The 23141-nt window shown below is 43.4% G+C and overlaps 2 protein-coding genes across 3 annotated transcripts in view; one reads left to right on the top strand and one right to left on the bottom strand.

Annotated features, from left to right (window-relative positions):
• TSHB (thyroid stimulating hormone subunit beta) overlaps positions 1 to 947 on the top strand; it is a 7905-nt gene extending 6958 nt beyond the window's left edge. The window contains exon 3 of the mRNA XM_031605728.2: positions 293 to 947. Within this exon, the coding sequence (XP_031461588.1) occupies positions 293 to 535 (243 nt within the window). The 3' untranslated portion in view covers positions 536 to 947. The remainder of the gene's footprint in view (positions 1 to 292) is intronic.
• TSPAN2 (tetraspanin 2) lies at positions 947 to 23141 on the bottom strand. Of its 2 annotated transcripts, XR_016459935.1 has the most exons (9): positions 23003 to 23141; positions 19928 to 20030; positions 10809 to 10906; positions 10330 to 10404; positions 9702 to 9800; positions 8529 to 8600; positions 7592 to 7675; positions 6691 to 6822; positions 947 to 6446 (listed from the first exon to the last, which is right to left on the bottom strand). XR_016459935.1 is itself a non-coding variant. In XM_031605727.2 (8 exons), the coding sequence occupies exons 1-8, from the start codon at positions 23069 to 23071 to the stop codon at positions 6757 to 6759; spliced, it is 666 nt and encodes a 221-aa protein (XP_031461587.2). In that variant the 5' UTR covers positions 23072 to 23141; the 3' UTR covers positions 947 to 6756. The 2 variants fall into 2 exon arrangements, 1 of the variants encoding a protein (XP_031461587.2); XM_031605727.2 differs by having other exon boundaries at positions 947 to 6822.

The following is a 23141-nucleotide window of genomic DNA, read 5'->3' as shown; positions in this document are numbered from 1 at the left end:
CTGCATTTTAATTTCCACCCTGGTCAGCAGGCAGTGAATACATAATACAAAGTGCTGAGAGCTGAGCAGGGAGTTACTTAAAACCACAAAAACACAGCGAGCATTACTGGAGGTGTAGAGAGCTCCTGTCACATGAAATTCAAAGAAACAGATCTGAAGTACACCCCAAATTTCCGAGCTAGTGTAAACATGAAGAGGTTTTGCTTTCTGCACATTTGAGAGCGTGTCAAAGGAAGACATCTGACATCCATGTACGCTTCAGTGAAACAACACGTTTCTCTTTTCTTTGTAGGACAGCAATGGCAAGAAGCTGCTACTCAAAAGTGCTCTGTCCCAAAACGTGTGCACATATAAAGAGATGCTGTATCAAACAGCACTGATTCCGGGCTGTCCTCATCACACCATCCCTTACTATTCTTACCCCGTGGCCATAAGCTGCAAGTGTGGCAAATGTAACACTGATTACAGTGACTGTGTCCATGAGAAGGTTAGGACAAACTACTGCACTAAGCCACAGAAGCTCTGTAACATGTGAGCTTCCACCAGAACACGGCAGAAATGTACCTCTCTGCTCACAACCAAGCATAAATAAAACAATATTTCATAACAGGTTTGCAAACTGGTGTGCACAACGTTTTATTCTGAAGAGGGATCACAAGAGTTACTGCAATGAACTGGATATTCACGCACAGAAGCAGAACCATAGGACTGAAATTCATATTTAGTGCTCAGCTATAATTTACTTTAGGAAAGAAAAAAGAACCGTGCATCTATGGGCCTTTGCTCTTAATCTCCAGGTACTGCATGAACAAAATAATTGATATATCTTAGGACTATGCATGCTCTCAGTATTAAACATTTCAATTAGACTGACACAGCCTTGCAGCCCTTATAGCAGCAACTGTTTTTACACGTATGTAACACTGGATGCTTTGAGGACCCTATCTGTACTGTGCATTCAGCTAGAACTAAGCACGTGCTGTTGCACACAGTTCTGCTTCATCCCTAGCATCACCCAGACCTGTGCTCATTAGCATCATTAGGCATAGCGCCTCGTGTCTTTGCTCTAGCAGAGCAAGTTCCTCTTATTGTGCTATTAGACTGAAAAGCCTTGCTACTGTTGTCTGGAAGAGGAGCAGTGAAGCTCAGAAAGAAGCTCTTTTTCCCCACACAGGTCAGCCAGCCCTTTCAGTGTGCTGGGGGGCTGAGTCCATCACACGTGCTGAACACAAACAGGGGAGAAACGCAGACCCAGGAATATGAAAATAAATGTAACATAATAAATGTTTCCTTTTCTTTAGAGCTGGTGACTCAGGGGCAAGCTGTGGTCACACTACACCAACCACTGAGCAGGAGAGCTAGTTTCCACCTGCTTCAACTGCCTCTAATACATACAGAATCCATTGGCAGTTGCAGCTTTTCCCCTCATCTCTATCACCTACAACAGGACTGGTGAAAACAGTTTGACCTGCATCTGCTCAAGCAAGTGTGACATCTGCTGATCCAAGAGCAGCAGGTAGGTCAGCAGGGCTGCACTGAAGACATGAATACAGCCAGCAGGAAATAAGTAAAACCTTCCATGCTTCCACGAGTGAGGGACAAGGTCACCATTCAGGTCTTTGCAGAAGCAGCCAGGAGAACAAATCTACTGTATGCACAAACAACGTGGTAAAAATATTTTTTATCAACAAGGAATTGTAAGAATGACTTCAGAATTGCAGCTCCGTGCAGCAGTGAGAGCTTCCAAGCCCCATTAAATACAACATTATAATATCTTAAATCACTGTTGAAAGCTTTATTTTATTGCTGCTCCCCAACCATTTGTTTTGGCCTGTAAAGGGGGTTATCTCAGTAGAGCTCTCTTAATTATTCAGTGATTGCAAATGTGTAATTATAGAAAGATTCTTCTCTTAAAAGGGAGCATTAAATGGTACAGATTTATCTGCTGCTATCATCTACATCTGCAGACACACAAAAGCTCTTTCAGCTATCCAGGTAAATACTTGCTTTATTTTGGCAAGTAACAAATCCAGAACATCCCTACAGCCAGAAAGGTGAAAACAAACTTGTTATGCTCAGCTTGAGTCCTCATCCACACTCAGCAATTGCCTTTGTGCCCACTGAGAATTAACCTGCTGATAACCTCACAGTCACTGTGCACTCAGCACTGATCTTATATTCATTTTTTTTTCCTGTTTATTTTTGCTTCCAGCAACACCAGAAGAGGGTTGAAAAAGCTCTACAAAACAACACAATTAAATTACATATCATTATAGTTTTGTTTTTTTTAGAATTAACTGAAAGTTTCAATTTTTCTTTGCATGGGAGGCAAGTTGCACACATCTGCTATACGTCTTGCCCTTTTAAAATCATCTGCATTCCTGCATACATTATTTATTCTTAGGAATAAATAGTAACTTAGGAAGAAGTAGTAACTTTTCCTAGGAAAGGCTTTGTTGCCTTGATAAGTGCCAATCAGTTCTTAAAACCACGCGTTGACCTTCCCAAAGGCTTTGCCCAAGAGCAGCATGTGGTACCATTCCAGAGCAAAATACTCCCTGGGAGTGAGGATGTCTGATACTTCCCAAGCCCCAATACAACTATAAAAAGCATAGGGAAAGAAGATGTAAGAAAGCTTTGGACCATCAAGTCCTGAACAAGTTATCTGGCTTTGCAATTCAGTAACACTTTCACTTAGCAGGAGGAAAGAAGAAAAGGAACTATACCTCCTTACAGCAATAAGTGACACAGCAAAATTATTGCTATGATCCCTCGTGGCTGCATGGACACACCTTCAGCCTAACAGCATGCATGCAAAAAGAAGTTAACCCAGTTGTATGGTTAAAGCCTATGGGAATGCACAGAGAAAAACAGCTAGAATCATAGAATGGTTTGGGTTGGATGATTTCTTTTGTGCTAAAAAGAAAAATCACAACAAGAATTAAGGCACTTGAGTGAGTCTTATGCATCATTTCAAATACCCTTTGCATGTTCTCAAAGCACTTTTTCCCTTTTGGCCTTTCAGCAATGTGTTTTCAAGTTGAAGACCATTGAGTCCAGCAACAACCCTTTCTCAAGTCAGGAATTCCTTCAGGTCAGTCGCTTGGGTGACTGTGCTGTATCTCATGGTGTCTTTCCATATAACCAAGCAACGGAAGTGCAGACAGTCCTACGATGTTGAGAAGAGGCAAAGATCTGAGATCCAGCCAGGAAATCACAGCAAAGCATGGGAGCACACAGGAGGGCACCAGGACAGCCTCTGAGAGCCTTGTATTGCTGGTTATTTTTTATTAGAACATCGTTTCAAATTCAAGACAATAAAACCAACACATTTCCACTTTAGTACACATTAAACCAAAGGAAAGCAAAAGCTGCCTTCAGCAACAGGATAAGCATTGCTCCATTTCCTTCTCGTTTCCCACAGAGAGCTGTGATAGAGATAATGCTGCTACAGACAAATATCCCAGTTCTGCCCCAAATCAGAATTTGTGCTGCAGAAACAAATGTCACCTTGGAAGCAGTTTGTGTAGTGGAGAACCCAGTAGTGACCAGAGAAGTGAGATTGGTGAGCTTCATTATGTGGGTGTCCTACAAACAGCACCTGATGCTGTTAATCAGCCTCTGAAGGCTGTAAGAGCATTTGGAGGCTTAAGATAACCCAATTTCCTTCTCAATACACATGAAATATGTCTTGCTATAAAACTATCACTTTTGGTATAAAAGTGAAATATGATTCTCACTGTAGGGATATTAAAGGGCTGTGCTTCATCAGCTCCTGCTCAGTCTCTGCAAGATAGGCTGCAGTTAGCTTGTAATACGTGAAGCTCCCACTGGAGGCTGTTACTCAGGAAAACTAGACAAGGGAATGACGAATAATGATCTTGAAAGAAATAAGAAAAGAATCAACTATTTACACGTTTATACTCGAGAACAAGGTGGCTGACTGGGTAGGAAGAAGATGTGTGCTGTGCTTTCAGAGTTATCCCCAGAAGGTTTTGGTCTGTTGCCACTTTCCTGACTAGATGGGCACTTCTGCTGACTTCTGAGGCAGTCAGTACCAATCTGGAGCAGAAGCTGTTTAATTAAATCCTGATATTCAGCTTTGGAGCATGAAGTGTACCTGAAGCAGCTCAAGTACTGAGTTGGATTTAGTTACATCTAAAAATCCTTCTTACTGAGGATGCACAGTGCAGTTACTTGGAAATGATTCCGTACTGCCAGTGAAGAATAGAGGACTTGCACCATTAAGAGTTGAAACGAGCAGAGCCCACTGGTCTGTGATGCAATACCTCTCTGCAAATGGGGACCTGAGGTTCAGCCTGGAAACTGCTCACGTTGCTGAGCACGCAGCTGTTATCACAGTTCACGTTTAGTGCAATTTTTAATGCTATTTTTGTGCAAAACAGCTGCTGATAGGCTCTTGGTGACACCACACAAAGCACTCACAGTAGGCCAATAGCTGCATTATACAGAAAGAAGCACTGAACTCACCCAGCTGGTGAAGGGGCTCTCTGGCAATGCAGCACCCCTCAGGAAGCAGCCTAGGCCCAAGAGATGCCCTCCCCTCAGTGGCTGCCCCTTAGATGAGCCCAGGATGGCTCTGCATTGGGTTCAGCCCTTCTGGGCAGATGGGAGAGCACAAGTGCAAACAATGTGCTCCTGAGGCCAACAGCACCCCTTCACCAGGTGCTCAATCACCAGTTCAAGCCCCGACCTAAGGGTTCCCCTACAAGTGCACAGCTGTATCAATGGCACTGGATAGTCACAGCTTGCGGGTGAACAATTTGGAAAGTGACATCCATGTAAAAGACAGCAAGATGTGTCAATTAAGTGGGAAACGTGGAACAGCAGCACCATTTCCAATATATGAAATAAGAGAAAACTGATAGAAATTGGAGTTTCTGTTGGAAATGAGAGACAAACATCAGGAGGGATGTATGTTACACACAAACACAGCTACTGCACTGCACGTATTACCTGAAGTGCCATCATGTTTTAGAGAGATAAATGACTTGTAAACACCAAATCTCATTAGGCATCATGGACCATTCCACTGAGACACTTAACTGAGCTCTTAGACCCATTCTCTTAAAAAAGAACAACTGCATAAGAACTCGGAGCTAGTAATAATTCAAGGGGCATTGCTAGCAGAAAGTTATTCTTTGAAATGCTAAATTAACTGGACTAAGGAAAAAATTAAGAGATTCTGAGCCCTTGCTGTAATTTTTTTGCTCTTTCTGGGAACAAACTTTCTCCCTTCTAGGCTGCTTTAGAAGGAACACTCTCATAAATAAGTATGAAGAATATAAAAATAACAATATAGAAACAAATAACGCAAAGGCAAGCCCTGAGGTATTTCAAGAACAGTATTTTTTCTTATACTTGACATGCAATCTACAAATGCCAGCAAGAAAATTTACTTTGTGGCTCTGCTCTTCTACTTTTTTCTTTTTTTTTTTTCTTTTTTAGAAAAGAAGTCCCATCTTTCTTTTCTGCCTTACGCCTGCAGGAAGGGGTGGGAGGTTGAGGTAGGAGCCCTCAGGAAGCTGTGATAGTCACAGAAGCAAAACCAGAGGATATTAAAGTGCTGTGTGTTTTTCCCTGACTATTTTTTCTCCTCCATTGGATTCTACACACCAGTTAGGCTCTACAGGGCATCAAACAAAGCTGCTGCTTTTCTTAACATAGGTTCTACTCCTGCACCAGCATTATAGATCATAGTCTTACAGCATAAAGGGACTTCTGAACTAAGATTTTAGTGGCCCCTTTAACACATAGAGGTTTTGGTGGTTTGGTTTTGGTCTCAGGCTGGTATGGGAAGCTTAACCACACCGTGTGTTACAATCGCTCCCAAATGACTGCATGCTGCCAGCTTCCTACCTCCTCCCCTCTTTGTTTAGCCCAGGTCTCCTTGGACTGTTTCCTCCCACAGAGCTTTCTGTACTTGCACGAAAACGCAACTGGACTTAAACAAAAACAAAACTCAGGTCTGTGCACGCCAGTGAAGTCACAGAATCACAGAATGGCTGAAATTGGAAGGGATCTCTGCATCCCTCTGATCCAGGCACTGTGCTGCAGCAGAGCCATGCAGGGCAGAGAGCCCAGGACCACATCCAGGGGCTTTGGAAGATCTCCCAGGAAGGAGGGTGCTGGAAGAGACCCTTTTGTAAAAATAAAGTCATTAAAACAAAACACATTTCCTCTTCGGGGATGGAACAGTTACAAAATGGATGCTGGGTCATTTTTAAAATGGCATTTGTTCCTCCACCACTTCTTGGCAAAGGGGGGCTCGGAATGAAAGTGTTTCAAGCAACCTATGGGTGTGTGCACACTCCTGCATAGTGAGACTGGAAAAATATGCATGCAAATGTGGACACACAACACATCCCATTTGCACATACTTACCTACATAAGGTACTACATACACAGATAATGTGCATACATATCTGTAATGAGAGAAATGCATGTACTTACACAATGCCTATAGATATGTCAGCTCTTAATTGCACATATACAAACATTAAAAATCAAATTAGTCTTCGATGCCATCTCGGCTCTTTTCATTAAAAAGGACGTTTTAAAACCCTTTTTTTGTTCGTTTCAGTTTTACTGTCACTAATACAATTCACCTCCAAACCTAATGGGGTATTTTCCTCTCAGTATGTTAAAACACTAATTAAAATACATTACAATTATTAAGCTGGGTAGAAGAGCGCTTCTTGTAAAGCTTCTGGACACAGCTGTGCAGTGACAGTTTTAGATCATGTCTCTCGTGTTACGGATGGCACAGCAGAGAACCATGCTGAATATCATGCCAAAGATCTAGAAGAGAAGGAATGCAGTTTAGGGATCCACTCACAAAACAATTGTAAAATAGACTGCATTGAACAGCCTGCAATCTGAATGCTTTTATTTCAGGGTAGCAAGTGACTGCTTCCATTACAAACCTCAAGACATCAACAATTAACAGAAGAGAGTTTTCACTGATACTCAAAGCAAAGATTTTGTGCCCACACTGGTTTCACTGTTCCTTATTCTAAATGGGAAGGCCAGCTCAACAGTCCCCAGATGTTAATGTTATTAACAGAAATTGCACTGATGTCATTAACTGTGACTTGATGTTATGTCCTTCACGTTGAACTGATGCTACAGATGGCATTTTCCTGAAAAGGTGTTTTCTGTAGAAAGGATTCATACTTTCTATTCCATATGTGAAATTTAAATAATAGATCCTCTAAGGCTCTAACACATCCATGTCTGCAATTGTTTTGGAATAGCTGAAATGCCACTGTGGCTTTTTGGTTTTCCACCCAGTCTATGTGTAAACCACTTTCCTACTATTACAACAAAATGAGATTACCACTAGATTCTTTGAACCTTATCTAGGGACACAACATGAATTGGTAAAACAAAGTCATCTGAGTCCATTTGTGCAGTTGTGACCAATTCCCAGAGAGAGGAGACACAGAGCAGTAAGAATAGTTTCACTTTTGAGAAATCTCACCAATTGCTGCTTAACAGAGCTATGAGTAAAGGCTGGGGGATTGGGCCCAAATACCAATAAAAAGAGTGAGAATGTGGATTTACTCACTGTGGTGCCAGCAATTGCAATTCCAACAATCCCAACTAGATGCAGGCTGGCATCGATTACGTTATGGATTTCAACCAGGCAGTTCTATTCAAAAACAAAACAGAAAGATTTTCACTCCTAGGAAAACACACTGCACAACTCTGCCAGCTCTTCTCTCTGAACAGCAGATGAACACAAAAGGGATTCTTGCACTCACTGCTCTAACTCTTGCACCATTGCTTTGTTGGACAATTCTGACAGCATACTGCCTTTCCCAGTGAGGCACTGGTACCTGCATGTGCTGCTATTTACCTACTGTCTGTACATGCTGACACACACAATTAGTCTTCTCACAACAGTTTTCCCTCAGCTTAAGACCCTTTCTGTGATAGGCCATGATAAAACATGAAGCACATCCCTTCAGACTGATATAGTACTCATAATCAAATTCCCCCCAAAATTGAAATAAAAGTATCCTTAATAACAACAGAGCATCCATTCAGGAGTCTCTATGCATTAATCAGGCTGCTGACAGAATTCAGCTTTTAAGTGGCCTTTATTTAGGACTCAAGGCCAGGTTGGGCAACCTGGGTTGGTCCCAGATCTGGAGGCTGGTGGCCCTGCCTGCGGTGGGAGGTTGGAACTTGATGATCCTTGGGGCCCTTTCCAACCCAAGCCACCCTATGATTCTATGACTCCTCATCTGCTACATCCTTCCCATCTTGACTCCCAGGCTGTGTAATACTGTCACAGCAACATGGGATGCTGCAAGCAGGCATTAGAACTTAGGGCTGGGCATCCAGCTTCTGCTTTGTTAAACTTCATACAGAAATTCCATGCTGGGATTTGCATGGGGAAAAGGACACTCTTTCATTCTTTTACATATAGAGTGATTCCAGTATTACTCAGTGATTGACATGAAAAAGGTGTCAGAACAACCAGAGCAGAGGACACTTGCCTTTGGCACCTGCATTTTCTCTGGACAAGGTAATCCTATGTGTTCCAAATTATCTTTACCACAGCATTGGAGCTAAATGAGAGAGGGAGAGAGTCAAAGGAAGGAAAAATCATAGACTGTGAGTCATCTGATAACAACAAATAATTGGGAAAAAAAGAAAAAATACTGATCAAGTCATAAATGTATTCACTGTACCAACTGCTACCTCTGATAGTTCCAACTGCATGGGCCAAAGTTCTCAAAAATCAATTTCACAGCAAACAGACAAATTTGTATGAACAAAATCTTCCACAAGTATCTTATTAACAAAACAAACAAGTGGATTTCTCCAAGGAAATGGTATTTTTAAATGCAGAAAGTTCTAATATCACATACAAGATTATGAACAATGCACAAACGCTCCAGCAGAGAATATCAGAATTCTGACAATATAGTGCTAGGACTGCAGGCCCTAATAAGTCAGTGCTTTTCCTGTTTGCCTTTCTCCCACAAAATGCTTGAAATTCCTCTTCAGCTTAGAAATAACAGCCACGAAGGAAGGACAAAAAGGTCTGAGGTTGTGAAATGTTTACCCTAAAGAACATGAGAATGCTGTAAGCGAGGGCTGGGTCTCCATGGGAGGCACTGTAGATTCAGGATGACAGACACAAGGGACATTCCCAAGTCACAGGTCCTAATTCTGATTCAGACACTGACTCTCTGGGTGGCCTGAATGGAGTCATGCATTCTATTCTTTTTGTTTTTTCTCTACTTGCTCAGTCTGAGTTCAGTCACTTCACTTGCTGTTGGTAACACTGTAGGTCCTCTGGGCAGTTTTTCCTCAGAAAAAAAAACCCAGATTTTCACCTTTCTATTTCTCTCTGCATTTTGGTGTATTTTAAAATAAAACAATGTCCATAGTAGACATATCTTCTGCACAATAAAGACCAGAAGCATTAGCTCAAATTTAAAAGCCTGGCCACTCCAGCTTTCAAAGGTAGGAATCAGTTGGGATCTAAAACCCAGAATTGTGACACAACCATCAGGAAACGGAGCCATAAGCCATTTTAAGTCCATTTTAAGCAGCACTCAGTTCTATCCTTCCTACCTCCATGGGAGATATTCTGAATTTTAAATGCTAGTGTGACAGTAGAGTAGTAATACAAGGTATTTAAGCTCAGGATGACTACTCACAGCCACGTGGTAGTGATAGATGGTCCTGTTCACCTTCCCCGGGTTTTTCATGTATTCCTCATAAATGTCTTCATAGATTTTCTGGGCTTCCTGTATTGCCTGCAGAAATCAGACTTGCCAAGTGAGAGGCAAATAAGTCTTACTCTCAATCCAGTGCAGATTTCCAGCTTGAGTCATCAACCTCCAGAGCAGAAAATAATTCCTGGTAAACTGAAGTAGACATGATAGGAAAGATAGGAGGTTTTGTGGCCTGATGGCACTCAGAGATACTCTGCGTGGGTCAGAATCTGCTGTATTCTATGTTTTGGCTAAACAGTTCTTAGCTGGATAAATTCAGTGTTTGAATTCATTTGCCCTTCTCCCAAGAAGGGAGCTCTTATTGTAGAGTTCTACTTGATGCTCCTTCAACAGCACAGACAGTCTTTATTGAGGAGGAGGAGGGGCAAAATCAGCATCCCATTCTGAAGTTGGATTTGTGATAACACAAGCTCTAATTGACTGCAGATAAGAATATTAAAGAGTTTTGCTAGGAAGAAAGTTCTCCTGAATATGAGCCAGCCTGTAGGTCAGTCAGCCATAGGAAGCCAGAACTGCCCCATTATTACCTTAGAAGTAGATTGCTACTCACCACTTTCTTGCCTATAAATGCAAACACTCCAGCAGTGATCTCAGCTGCAAATATCACCAACAAGCAAGCAAAGAACTGCAGAGGGAGAAAAGAACCTTATGTTAGCTTATTCTGCACAGTGTGCTTTACTGCCACTCAACCTGTTATCCTTGTCTAGACCTCAAGAGCTCACACAGTGAATGACAATAAGCTGATGAACAGTGTCAGTGATAAGGGCATCAAGTCAGGCTTCTTGTACTAAGAAAACAAAGGTGGAAGTGGCACAGTGTGGCTCAGATGGTAGTTTCAGGAATGACAAGGTGTTACAGGAGAGATGTATGGAAGCTATGCATTAACACAGTGACTACAGATGATGGATTAGCCAGTAAAAGGACAGAGGACATTTCAGATCTTGGACAGCAAAGATCCCTCCGCTAATGACAGAAGAATTTTTGGAATCATTTCACAGCACTTCCAGGCCCTTGAAACCTTTCACTTACTGCTCCAAGTAAGAACTGAGACTCCCGCGCTGCTCCACAGCACCCAAAGAATCCAACTGTGGTCATGAGAGCCCCTGCTCCCACCAATACATACAGTCCTAGGGAAAAGATCAAGGTCAGAATTTAAGGCTTCTCTTCTCAAAGTTCGATGCCTGTTTTGCCAAAAAACACATATTTTTAAGTAACAGTGGTCTCTGGCTTTGACAAATAATATCTGCTACCCAGAAAAGATGCTCTCACCACAAAACAAGACTTCTTCAGGATTCTTGGAAAATCGCATAGAGACAAATGAAAGGAATTCCACCTCCCAAGCTTCCATTCTCCAGAGCAGCTCAGACCAGGAACCTTGCATGCACAGCCTATAAACTCACGACATATCTCATGACACATGCTGTCCACATGCAGCAGCTAGTGGCAACACTGAACTGCTTTCTTGTTCTGGACTTTCACAGCTGAATGTTTTGCAGTTGTTGGCTGGTGCTGGGGAATGCTCAGACACCTCAGGGAACCTCTCTGTGGGACTGTGTTGCAGAATGGACTTGAGGCTACAGGCCAAAGTAGTTATCTGCCTGTGGACAAATTTAATGATGTAAAGACCAAGCAGTAGATCATCAGACTAAATGCATTAAGAGCATAATGAAGCAATCTGTGGATGAGACTGCCAACAAAGGGCAATCCTGAGACAAGTACAGGACACAGGAGATGACACTGTAGCCCCACACTTACTTAGAACAACAGACTTAGCATGCCAGCTATGCCCAGAACTTGTAGTGCAAAAACTGCAGGGTAAGAGGAATTGCATTCATTTCTACCATCTATAAAGCTGCTGAAAATACTTCTACCCAACAGTTTATTTCTTTATTTATTAATACAGGCTTTATCTGGGACAGAAAGAAACCAGAGCCAAATTGTTGTTGACCTATAGAAACCAATTCTCTTTCCTCACAGGCAAACATGAACAGACTTCATGGTGGTGTCAGTTTCTATCGAACCACCACAATTGTGTCTGAGCTTTATCTCTGGATGCCATGCGAGCCAAAGTACCAAAGGCTCTGCATAGTGTCTTGTAATTCCAGCCTTGGACTTGTGTAGGCAACATGGAGGACACAGAGATCTGCCATGCCAGTCTGCTGTCTGAAAAAGCAGCTTCATTTCCTTCCCTGAGCTGTACTGAAGGGACACTGGAGCTGCAGGCTGAGCACACTAGATGGCACAGTGAGCTCTCCTCTAAGCTCTGATTACTCAAACTTTTTGTGACAGCATTTAGCATTCTCAATTCCAAACTGAAAGATACTAAGGTCTGACGTCATGTTCAAAGCTGCAGGCATTTATTACTATCAGACCTCGTGTGACCTAGCCTATACAAAGCCCTGCAATTGACAGTTTGCATGGAGTGCTAGGAAAATGAAAATAAAGTAACAGAAAAAATATGAGGATAGACAAGCGCAGAGGATACTGCCACTGCAGGCTCCTGCCTGCTGTCCATTCATTGGAGTGCCACTGTATCAGCTGTATTAGCCAGATATCCATCCCAGGTATTGCAATTCTCCTCTTCCTCCATCCTTCATGCCCTGTGCCAGGGATTACTGCTGAGGAAAAAAACCCCATTCTTATAAATAGTGATAAAACAATTATAATTAATATGGCTTTGCCAGATCTGTGACAGTGGATGAGTGGGATTTGCTGCTGACAGTGCTGGCAGCTCATATTATGTATTTTCTAGATTTTTAATATTCAGCATCTTGTGGCTTCCCAGGACTGAGCATTCTAATGCTTGGACACATATTCACAACACAGTGGCTTTCACTTAGGGAAAGACATACAAAGATGCCTGTAGATCAGGAGTAAAGGCCAGCCCCAATCAAAGGAGAAGTGGAAAAAATGCCATCAGTTTCAACATAGGGTGCAGAACCTGCTGTTCAACTGCCAAACACCCAAACTGCCGTTTTCTGAGATCTCCATGGTAACAAATGCAGCGTAATTACCAAGATGTTTCCTGGGCAGTTTTCTGCATATTACTTCCTACTTCAGTCCCTGTAATTACTTATCAGGCAACTTAGGAGAGACTCTTTTATTAGGAAAACAGGAGAGAAACCTTCCCATTTCTTTTTGCTGCTTCCAGCTAGCAAAGACAAAGTTCTCTGAGGTTCAGGGGTAGGACCACTTTCCAAACTCTGGATTTGCTCTTTCCTGAGGAGCAGGCTTAGCATTTCACATGCATGACTCACAACTAAATCGCTACCTCAGTCAGAACTTCCATTTTAAGGCATGCTACAGGAAGAACTTCTCACACCACACTCTAAACAAAGCTGAATTTGCTGTTTGCCCTTGGGCCCACAGTTTTGCTAGCCAGGAGTTCAAATCCACCTTCTTCCATCTTGGATTCAGGAGAGTTAATTCTAGAGCTTGTCCATGCTCAGCTTGGGATTAGTAACTGCTGATACTCAGAGTGCTATTCCTAGTTGGAAGATACTGAGGACATGTAAATATATATATATATATATCTGTAGAACCAAAGATGCTTTTAAGTGTTTAAGTATCATACACACATGCAACCTTTCACCCAGAAATAAGACATTTTTATAACAGACATAGAATGGTTTGGGTTGGAAAGGACCTTAAAGACCATCTTGTTCCAACCTCCTGCCATGGACAGGGATACCTTCCTCTCCATCAGGTTGCTCATCCAACCAAGGCCCATCCAACCTGGCCTTGAACACTCACAGAAACAGGGCATCCACAATTTTGCTGGGCCTCACCACCCTCAGTGTGAATAATTTCTTCTGAACATCTAACCTCATCCTTCCCTTTTGGGGTGTAAAGCCATTCCCTCTTCTCCTGTCACTGCACTCCCTGATGGAGTCTCTCACCATCTTTTCACTTCCTTTAAGTACAGGAGGGCCACTATAAAGTCTCCCTGGAGCCTTCTCTAGGCTAAAAACCCAAACTTTTACAGCCTTTAATTCATAGGAGAGGTGCTGCATTCCTCCGATCATCTTCATTGCCCTCCTCTGGTCCCATCCAATGGGTCTTTGTCCTTCTCATGCTGCAGGCCCCAGGTGGGGTCCATCACCTCCTCTGCAAGATGCACTTCTTTCGAAGCAGATCAAGATATGGTTGCCTTTCTGGGCTGCAAGTGCACACTGTGGTTCAAGTTGAGCTTTTCATCCACCAGTCCCCCCACGTCCTCCTCCACAGGACTTTATCCACCCATTGCCCAGTCTGTCTGGGATTGCCTCAAACCAGGTATATTGAAGACTACCTTGTAAAAAAATCAGAGTGACCAGGTTACTTGTCAGCTTGCTTCCGTTGCAAAGGGGATATCCCACTGCAATCTGATAGGCAGATATATATAATGCCATGCTTTATGAAGCAGAAAGGAAACATAATGCAAACCAGGCAGATTAGGAACCTGCTGATGTTAAAACCATTCTTATTTCAGACATGAATCCACCACCACCACCACCACCAGAAATACTCTGCCAGCCTCCTAGACTGGTAAAGAACTCAATTCAGGGTTTGAAGCAGAGCTCATTCACAGAGCTGGTTTTCTTCAAAATCTTACTGACAGCTCTGAGGTACAAATAAAAGTCTGGAGCCTATCGTAAGGAGCCAGAGCAGACAATCATACACCATCTCTCTGGCTTTATTTCACATGGGTTCCTTGTTTACCTGGCTGCTATGGTCACTTTCCATTTTAAATAGTTCGACTCTTTCTTTTTTTGGGCTGAGTAACTGACAGCAAACAAAACACCAACTGTTCGTAGTCTGCTGAGAAAACAAGCAGCTCTGTTCTTGGCAGAAATGATCCAGAGGCAGTGATGACAGGAGTCCTAGAACCCAGACATGACCAGAATAGGTTTTCCTGACATTGTGAATTACACTCCTGGAGATATCTCACTGGGTGGACTGAGGCTTTCAAGCCCTCAGTTAGAACACCAAGGAACCCACAGAGCAAATGCAGTGTTGGAAAAGATGGGAAACACGTGTAGAGGTTGGAAATAACCAGCCAGACAAGCGATGCACTGAGTGGCAGAGTTACCCGGCTTGTTAACAGAGATAATCATTTTTATGCTAACAGATCTGTAGTAAATACATATTTTGGATACATTTATAAAATACATGGAGAAGAGAAGCAGTGTCCTCTGAAGGAAGATGGATTTCTGGAGAACTGGAGCACACCCTTAATTTGAGCACAGCGTACAGACATAATTCCTTATTTTGTGTGAATGTGACAAATATTATGTAGTTAATCTTCCTGGAACCACAAAAAGAATTGCAGATACAAGCTGACTTGATGCCTCCCAGCACCTCTATATACACCTATTAAAATATTTAATGGACAGTAAAATGAAAACACTTGGCAACGTGGCTACGTAATTCTGCATATAACCATTGCATTTATGATTTTTAACATGGTTAGACTGAGGATTAAAGATTAAATTGACACACACTAAAGATAACAACCAGAATCATCTCTACACAGTGTCATACAGCCTTCAGCAGTTATTCAGTCGTGCAAGAACATCACTGCCTTCTTTGCTTTGGAGCTGCTTCTAGAAAAGCTGAACTGTTAAACCTGTGCAGCTCTGGCCTGCACACCACTGTGCTGCCAGCTGCCTCTGCATGGGCAGTGGGACCAGAACAGAATACAGCTGTGTAATCACTCTCTGAGGTAGGCCAGGGGATACCCCATACACTGTGTGAATCACTACTGTTCAGGTAGTGGGTGCTTTTCTTTTCTTTTTTTTTTTCTTTTCTTTCTTTTTTTGGAGGTAGGAGGCACTGATTATATATTTTAAGTTGATTTCCAGTGCAGCAGCTTCCATTTTCCACCCAGGGCCACTATCAGCTTTTGCCAAACCACTCTTCAACTGCAGAAGAAACTTGTACAGAAGATGATAGAAAGACATATCAGTTCACTGCTTACATTCTAAGCACATACTAAAAGCCTCTGCAAGGCCCAATGCAGGACCACTCAATGCCCCACTTGTGGTGTTGCATCTCTACAGAGACTCCTTTGTCAGCAGCTCTCACGTTAAGACTGACAGAATTTGTGAGGCTATGAATTTTGGAGAGAAAATACTGCTAAGTAAGGGTACAGTGCTTGACTACAAAATACATGAATAAAATATAACAGAATGAGGCACAGGAATTGCAGTTTACACGGATTTAACTGCTAGCCAACTCTTGTTTGCATGGGCACCCATTCCAATGGAGAAAAAATACTAATATCCTTCAACTCCAGACATGACTTCATATCCTAAGGCATGCACCATCTAACCGTGCTGTTCAAAGCCAGAATGATCGCTCATGTTCTCTCAGACCCCACGAAAAAGCCACAGCCACCCTGAAACTTCTACCCACAGCTGGCCTGGCTCTGGATTGAAGCACAGAACTGGAGCAAAGACCATAACATAGCAGAAATTTGGTGAGCTCTGTCTGTGCTGGAGAAGCAATGATTCAGTGCTGCCAGTTCTGAGAGCCATCCAAGTTGATCCATTCACATTCATCAGTTGTTACCTTTCTTGATGAGGCTTCATTTTCAGTGCTACTGGCAGTGAGGTGACCCTCCCTGCACTTCATTTATTAGGGTACACTAAATTTGTCCTCCATGCTGCCCACGGAGCCAAAACAGACTTTCATACAAAGAGAAGAGAGTAAATGTCTTGAACTGACACTTTAAAAGTTAGTTCTCTATTCATAAATGCTGAACTTGTGCTCAGCTGGCACTCAGTCTTCACATTTGTGCTTAAGTGTATATATATATGTATATTTAATTTAAGAACAGCACTATTACAAATAACTAATTAAAGGAGCAAAAGATCTTTTCCCCATTTGGTCAGTACAGCGCCACAGACAACTCAGATGTTATTATCCAGCTGTTGACCTTTGCTGAAATTATCTTTTTTATTTTTTTTTTAAACCATAATGGGATGGAACAACACGAAAATATTGTCATGCCTCATCACTGCAATGGGATCTCCAAAAGCTGGGGAGCTGGAAGGAGAAGATGCCCAATTTTAGAAGGCTGCTCCTTATATATAGTTGAAAACTTATCTTCTCTGTGAGATACATCCTGGAGAGCAGATGGAGACTGCATGGGTCAAGGAGTTCCAGTTCTATTCCCTTATGTTGTGGGTTAAAAAACTGCAACCTGCAGTGGGGAATATAGATCACTGAACACAAAACCACAAGCAATGGGAAACTAACACCACATATGTGCTTGACCTCAACACTGCTGCCTGCTAGCTGCTCTCAAACCAACACAAACATTCAATTGGCTGGAAAAGTTCAACAGGCCTGAGTGCCAAGTCCTGGCCTGAACTATTCCAGGGGTTGAACTGCTGGTAAAGAACAGGGCTATTTAGGGACACTCACTCCATCCTAATGGAAAATGCAAGGATATAATTACCAATTATTTTAAACTAAAACAAAATTTCCGATCCAGGAAAAAAAAATCACTAGGAAACAGAGAGGGGCTGGGTAGCTTCAGCTGGCAGCTCAAAACAGGTTTTTTTTTGTTTTTTTTTTTTTAAAAAAAAGGAACAAATAATAAAACCCAACAGAATATGCTGCTCTTTGAAAGCAAGAAACGGAGATGTAGCCCAAAAGATGCTGATTCCAGACAGCGTTCCAGCCTACGAACATCTAAGTGCAACTGCAGTGTTGTTCTAAGCACTGACATGGAGCTGATCTGATCACAGAGGATAAGTTATCACAAGAGCAACCAGTGTAGTAGAGCTAAGAAAATTGTTTTTAGACATACAGCAGTACGTTTATATCTCCAGGTCATGCTGACAATCTGCTTTCTCCTTCAGCCCTCTGGGCAGCTGCTTCTTGTGGACTGCACAGTATTCCATATTAAGAATTGCTATGCAAAGTTCTGGCTGTCGCCCAGACTGCACGTTACTGAGCAAATGCACATGGCCAAATAAACAGAACTCCTAGAAACACCATGAGATGTGTTTGCATGCGCAAATGTTTGAGGAACTTAGAGCTGAAATTTCCTACAGAGCTAAAGCACTCAAGAATGACCATTGGTTGCAGCCATGCTTGCTGCCTAAAACACTGGTACTGAATTCATCACCATTCTTTTACCATTGCCTTAGTCACAGATTGTTAACAAGCTCAGATTTCTGACTGGCTGACCTCTCAGATGCTCAGAAGTCATAACAGCATTTAACATGATTTGTTATGAGAGTGGGAAGCAGATTATTATTATTTTTTTTCTTTATCAGTCTTGCTCAAGTCTGCCTACTACAATAAAGGGTCAAAACCTTGCCTTCGAGTTCAGCCAAAAGTGCAGGTTAAAAAGAATTCTCAACATATTTATGTCCTGTTCCTTATCACTTCCTCTGCTAGCAGTTACATATTACAGCATACAGTTCCATAAATATATGTGACCATCAGCCCAGTAGCTGAATGTCACAGAGCATGACTAGACTTTCACAACAACATTCCCCAGGACTTCCTAAAATGAACAATTCTCAATAGCTTTTGCAGTTCTTACTCAGGACTGGAGCAGATTAAATCTGTCAGAGACCGCCACCAAAGAAAATCTTGTTTACACAGCACTACACTGCAAAGCTAGGACTTGTTTTCTCTACAAGTTTTACTTTCTGGCTTCTAACAAACCAACAGTAGTTAATTTGAAGGACAGAACCTTCCCTCCGTCTTGTTCAAACTCCAGGATCAAATACAAGTGGGTAAGGCAGGGGAGAGTTTCAAGATAAAGCACAGGAAATTCAGCAGGTATAAATTGAATCTGGAAATAAAGGCAATGGTCCACTGTGCTGCTGACATAGCAGCTCAGATGTAAGAGAAAAAGTAAATGATACTTTGTGGTTCTCTGTGTTGGTGGAGATGCTACAGAGCACTTTGCAGCATCCCTCAGATCCCAGTCACATTTCCATCTGAATGGTTTTATTCAGCCTTCTAAACTCCAGCGAAAGCTTTGCTGGACATAACACTCAACCCATTTATTCCCTCAGTGCTGTACAGTCAGCTCTGTGCTTCTGGCCTTGTTCCATGCATATATCAAAAAGGCTTTGGCTTAAGACTGTGGTGTAGCAGGGTGGTGGTCTTTGTTAAGAGAATGGGTGTATCTAAAGTAACTGCACATCCAGTTAATGTTCCTGTGATGGGTGACTGACTGTTAGGACATCCTGGGTCAAGTCAGCTCCTGGACACTGTGCCAGGATGGATTGATGGCTGAATGGGTATTCATTCACACCTGGCATTTTCAGATGGCAAAAGTAATTGTACAAATTGGATTGTATTGGCTGAGTCTAACTCAAGGTGGAAACATTAAAACCAAAAAACCTTTCTCCCTTCTAATATAAAGACAAGTTACAACTGCCAGTGGATGAAGAAATGCAGCTGCTGGCCATCCTAGACAGCTGCTCTTATAAACACTTCTATAGACACGTACAGGTGGTATTTCCCAAAAACATAACTGGGAATCCTAGGGAGGAAAAAAAAATTGTTAAATGCCTAAAATTAGATGTGACCAAAACCAACTGTGGGGGTTGGGGAACTTGTTGCTTCCTGCCTCTCTTGGATGAACAGCTCTTGAGATGACCAAGCATTGTGCAGTTTTCAGCCGTAGAAGGATTTGCTCTGATACTTAAAATCACACTGAAGGCCCCTGCTTACAGACAAAGGGAGGACTGGGGAGCAGAAGTCTTTCTTTTTCCTCTGCTGGTACCAGAGGCATTGAGAAATGACACTGTAGCTTTTCTGGTTACAAGCTGCACAAAAAACTATGGAAGGATATATTGAGCTCTATGTTGCAGGAGTCTCTCACCCATCTCAGTTACTACTGCAACAGTATAAGCACAATTCATTTAGGATATGTGAGAAGTGATCAAGTCTGAGAGAAGAGTTCAGTTAGACATAAAGGAACTGATAACAAGCAGAGAAAGGCTTTTCAGTTAGGCCTAAGGAAACTGATAACAAGCAGAGAGAGGGTGAAGGCCATCACTCACAGCTCCAGAACACCCGGTTTTGTGCAGTCTGGCTCAGGTATTGCTGGCCTTTGTATAATTCAGTGATTGAGCTATTTCCCATGCCCTAGAATGAAGCCAAGGCTAATGTCTGCTGTCGTCACAACTTACCTATGAAGAAATACTCTGGAGACCTTTTGTCTGAAGCAAACTCTGCCATAGCCCCACCAAACCGCAGCCACAGACCAAAGGCAATGACAGCCAATCCTGCCAGCTGGAAAACACACAGATTAGTCAATACTTTAATAACAATTGGCTGGAGAGCATAAAGAAGGTGCCTGTGGCATTTTACACTTTCTTGAAATCCCATAGCTCAAGATTACACTGTCAGAAAATTCAGGAAGCTTTTGCCAGTATTTGATAACGTGAACTCCCATCATAGTGCAATGCACTCTGTTCTTCTAGCTCCTCAGCTCAGTGGTGCCTCTCAACTTACCAGTGACTTCCAAACCTTGAACATAAGCTCCTCCACACATTACAATTCGCCCTGAATTGCAATAGAACCGCGATAGGAACAGGGGAGAGGAAGGGCCAGAGACGTGAGGCTGTGAGCACCCATGAGAACAGACAGGATGCAAATCCAATGAGAAATACTGCTTTCCTTCCTACCAGAAGATCCACCACTGCACTGCAGCCATACTGTAGGCAGCAGGCCACTCATGGCCTCAGCACGGAGCCAAGATGCTGTTGCTGTGGGAAAAGCATCATCTGTGGGAGAGCTGCTGGACCAGTAATTGACCGCTGCTGCCATGATACAAACCAAACAGAAAGAAGTATATTAATTGACATTTTTTTAATCTTCTTATCCGTTTCAGGGCAAATTAACTGCCTTTTGTGCTAAGAGATCCCCCTTTCCATGTAGGCATCACAAGTCCAGCTCCAGGTCACAAGATGGTATGGAGAGACCAACTGGACCTCCATCATCATACCAAACAAGAGGAAAACTTTCTGCCATTTCAGAATTACTGTTGCTGCTGAGTTGTGAGAAGATTCTGTTTAGAGGCTTATTGTTCTTCAGTATGTGCTAAAGTCAAGTGTCTCTGGACCAACTTTGGCAGGGCATTTTTCCTATGGGACTCCCTATCAGAATATGGAGGCAAATTGATTAGTACAGTGCACAATACCTTGGATCATATAAATGGTTAACAAAGAAGCATGAGAGGCTACCAAATTCAGGGAAACGTTCCTTTTAATGCAAATGGCAAGATCAAACAGGAGTGCCAAGGAACATCAGCTGAGGGGAAACACCTCTAGGCAGTGCCTCAGGTCTATAGGACCTGGCACAGTTCTGTGTAGAAAGCACCCAAAGGAGGGCTATGAAGATGGTGAAGGGTCTGGAAAGCAAGATGTGTGAGGGGTGGCTGATGTCTCCTAGTCTGATCTCTCCAGAGAAAAGGAGACTGAGGGGATGCCTCATGTGGCCTCCAGACACTTCATGGCAGCATACAGCTTCCTCACAGGGAGGAATCTCTGCTCTCTGGTGACAGTGACAGGACCAAGGGGACGGCATGGAGCTGCACCATGCTGGGTGCCCTTGTTCTGCAACAGAGGATGGCTGGGCACAGAACAGGTCACCTAGGGCACTGATTATGGCCCCAAGCTGCTGGCCCTCAAGGAGCATTTGGAATCCTCAGAGTTTGGAACTGGAGCAGTCCTTTTGTGGACTCAATCCTTGTGTCCTTGTACTTGCCAAGCTGGGATATTCTAGGATTCCATGAATGCTCTCCTACGTTACTGATGGAGGCTCAGAGCTCAGGTCTGCAGCAACCACCCAGCCTGAACAAAGTCACCAAACACCCGCAGCTGACCATACCCCAGTGCACCTGGTGCCTTCTGCTTCTACCTTGCATTCTGTGGCACTATGATTCAGCTAGCACTGTACAGAAAGCAAAGAAAGCAGGCAAACATGGCTTGGAATTCACACTTCCCTCCAAGAAGGTGAAGAATGAAATCCATCCCACCACAGAGAACCAGTGCTGGTGTCTGTAGCTCCCCTGCTTACAGAGCGGGCTCAGCTTGTGGACTGCTGGGCAGCACAGACCCTCTTGTCCATCCAGGCTATGAGAGCTTGTGACAGTCTGGAAGCATTTGAAAGGAACGCCCCAGCCCAGCTGAGGAGCTGCTTTCTTCCATCTCAGTGAAAAGACAGATAACAAAACACAAGTAATTGTCACTCTTGTGACAAAGCTTTGTCCTTCTCTCACTAACTTGCAGCTGCAGCTGAGCAACATAATTCTGTTCCCAGAGCACAGCAGCACTGTGTACCCAGGGCTCGCAGAGCTGTCACCAAGAAGCAAAAGCATTTAGTATAATGTGTTTAAAGGAGACAAAATCTCAAAGCTGGTTGCTCCAGAGAGGCTGAACAGGATTATTGTGTGACCTTCTTTTCCCCCAGCAAATCAGAAAGCAAGAAAAAGATGTTTTAAAAAGCTCTGTTTCTAAACGTGAAACTAGAAAACTATGAGAAGAGAAAATACAACATGGGGAAAAAGATAACTTGAAATAAATTGTGCTATGAAACTGTGAGCATAGTGAAAATCTGTTATGACAGGAGAAAGGGAACAGCATTCTCTGATCTCTTTAGGGTGTTGCAGTGAGTGTTATTCTTTGCCATTTGAAAGGAAATTATGAGAAAGCATCATAGACTCATAATCATAGAATCACAAGGTGGGAAAGGACCTACAAGATCATCAAGTCTAACCGTCCTCCCACCACCAAAGCCACTGAACCAGATCTCATCATCCTGTGGATAAGTACTGCAAGAAGCTGCAGGGGATGCTGGGAGAATCTCACACGGCCTCTGCAGTTTGCAAAGTTATGTTTGTCGTGGAGATGGTCGCTATTTCAAGTTATCATTGAAAACAAGATGTTATCTCTTCTCGGCAATGCCCTCCTCCATCAAGTTTTTCCACGACGAGATGCACCTTTACGAAACGGCAGCGCAGAGGCACGCTGCTCTCTCGCAGTGTGAACTCAGCCCGTCGTACAGGGGGACTCGCAGAGCTCCTCCTGCGATGCAGGACAGCACTACGGGCTCCGGCAGGGCGACGGGACGGCCGGTTTTCGGCAGCACGCTGCAGCCCAGGTCGGTGATCCGGCCGCGCCCTCCGCAGCCCCCCGCCCAGCCCGCGTCCCGCAGGTGCCGCCGTTCCGCCCTTCCCACTCCGCCCGCAGCCCGGCGCTCACCCAGAAGCTCAGATTGAAGATGAACAGCAAGATCTTGATGCAGCGCATCCGCGCGTACGCCGTCCCCATAGCGGACGCAGCTCCGGCGGCGGCGGCTCCGCTCCCCAGGCGGCCCGGCCCGACTCGGCAGCGCCTCCGC

Source organism: Phasianus colchicus, chromosome 25 (genome assembly GCF_987193195.1).
Source record: "Phasianus colchicus chromosome 25, bPhaCol1.hap1.1, whole genome shotgun sequence".
Lineage (NCBI taxonomy): Eukaryota > Metazoa > Chordata > Aves > Galliformes > Phasianidae > Phasianus > Phasianus colchicus.
The sequence above is the reverse complement of the archived record's forward strand: the minus strand, read 5'-3'. Positions and strand labels throughout refer to the sequence as shown.

Coding starts and splice junctions, on each gene's coding strand:
- TSPAN2 (XM_031605727.2), bottom strand. CDS start 23,071: ATGGGGACGGCGTACGCGCGGATGCGCTGCATCAAGATCTTGCTGTTC. Junction 10,907..19,927: donor TCCAGAGTATTTCTTCATAG/GTAAGTTGTGAC, acceptor TCTTTTCCCTAG/GACTGTATGTATTGGTGGGA. Junction 7,676..8,528: donor AGAAAATGCAGGTGCCAAAG/GCAAGTGTCCTC, acceptor GTTTTTGAATAG/AACTGCCTGGTTGAAATCCA.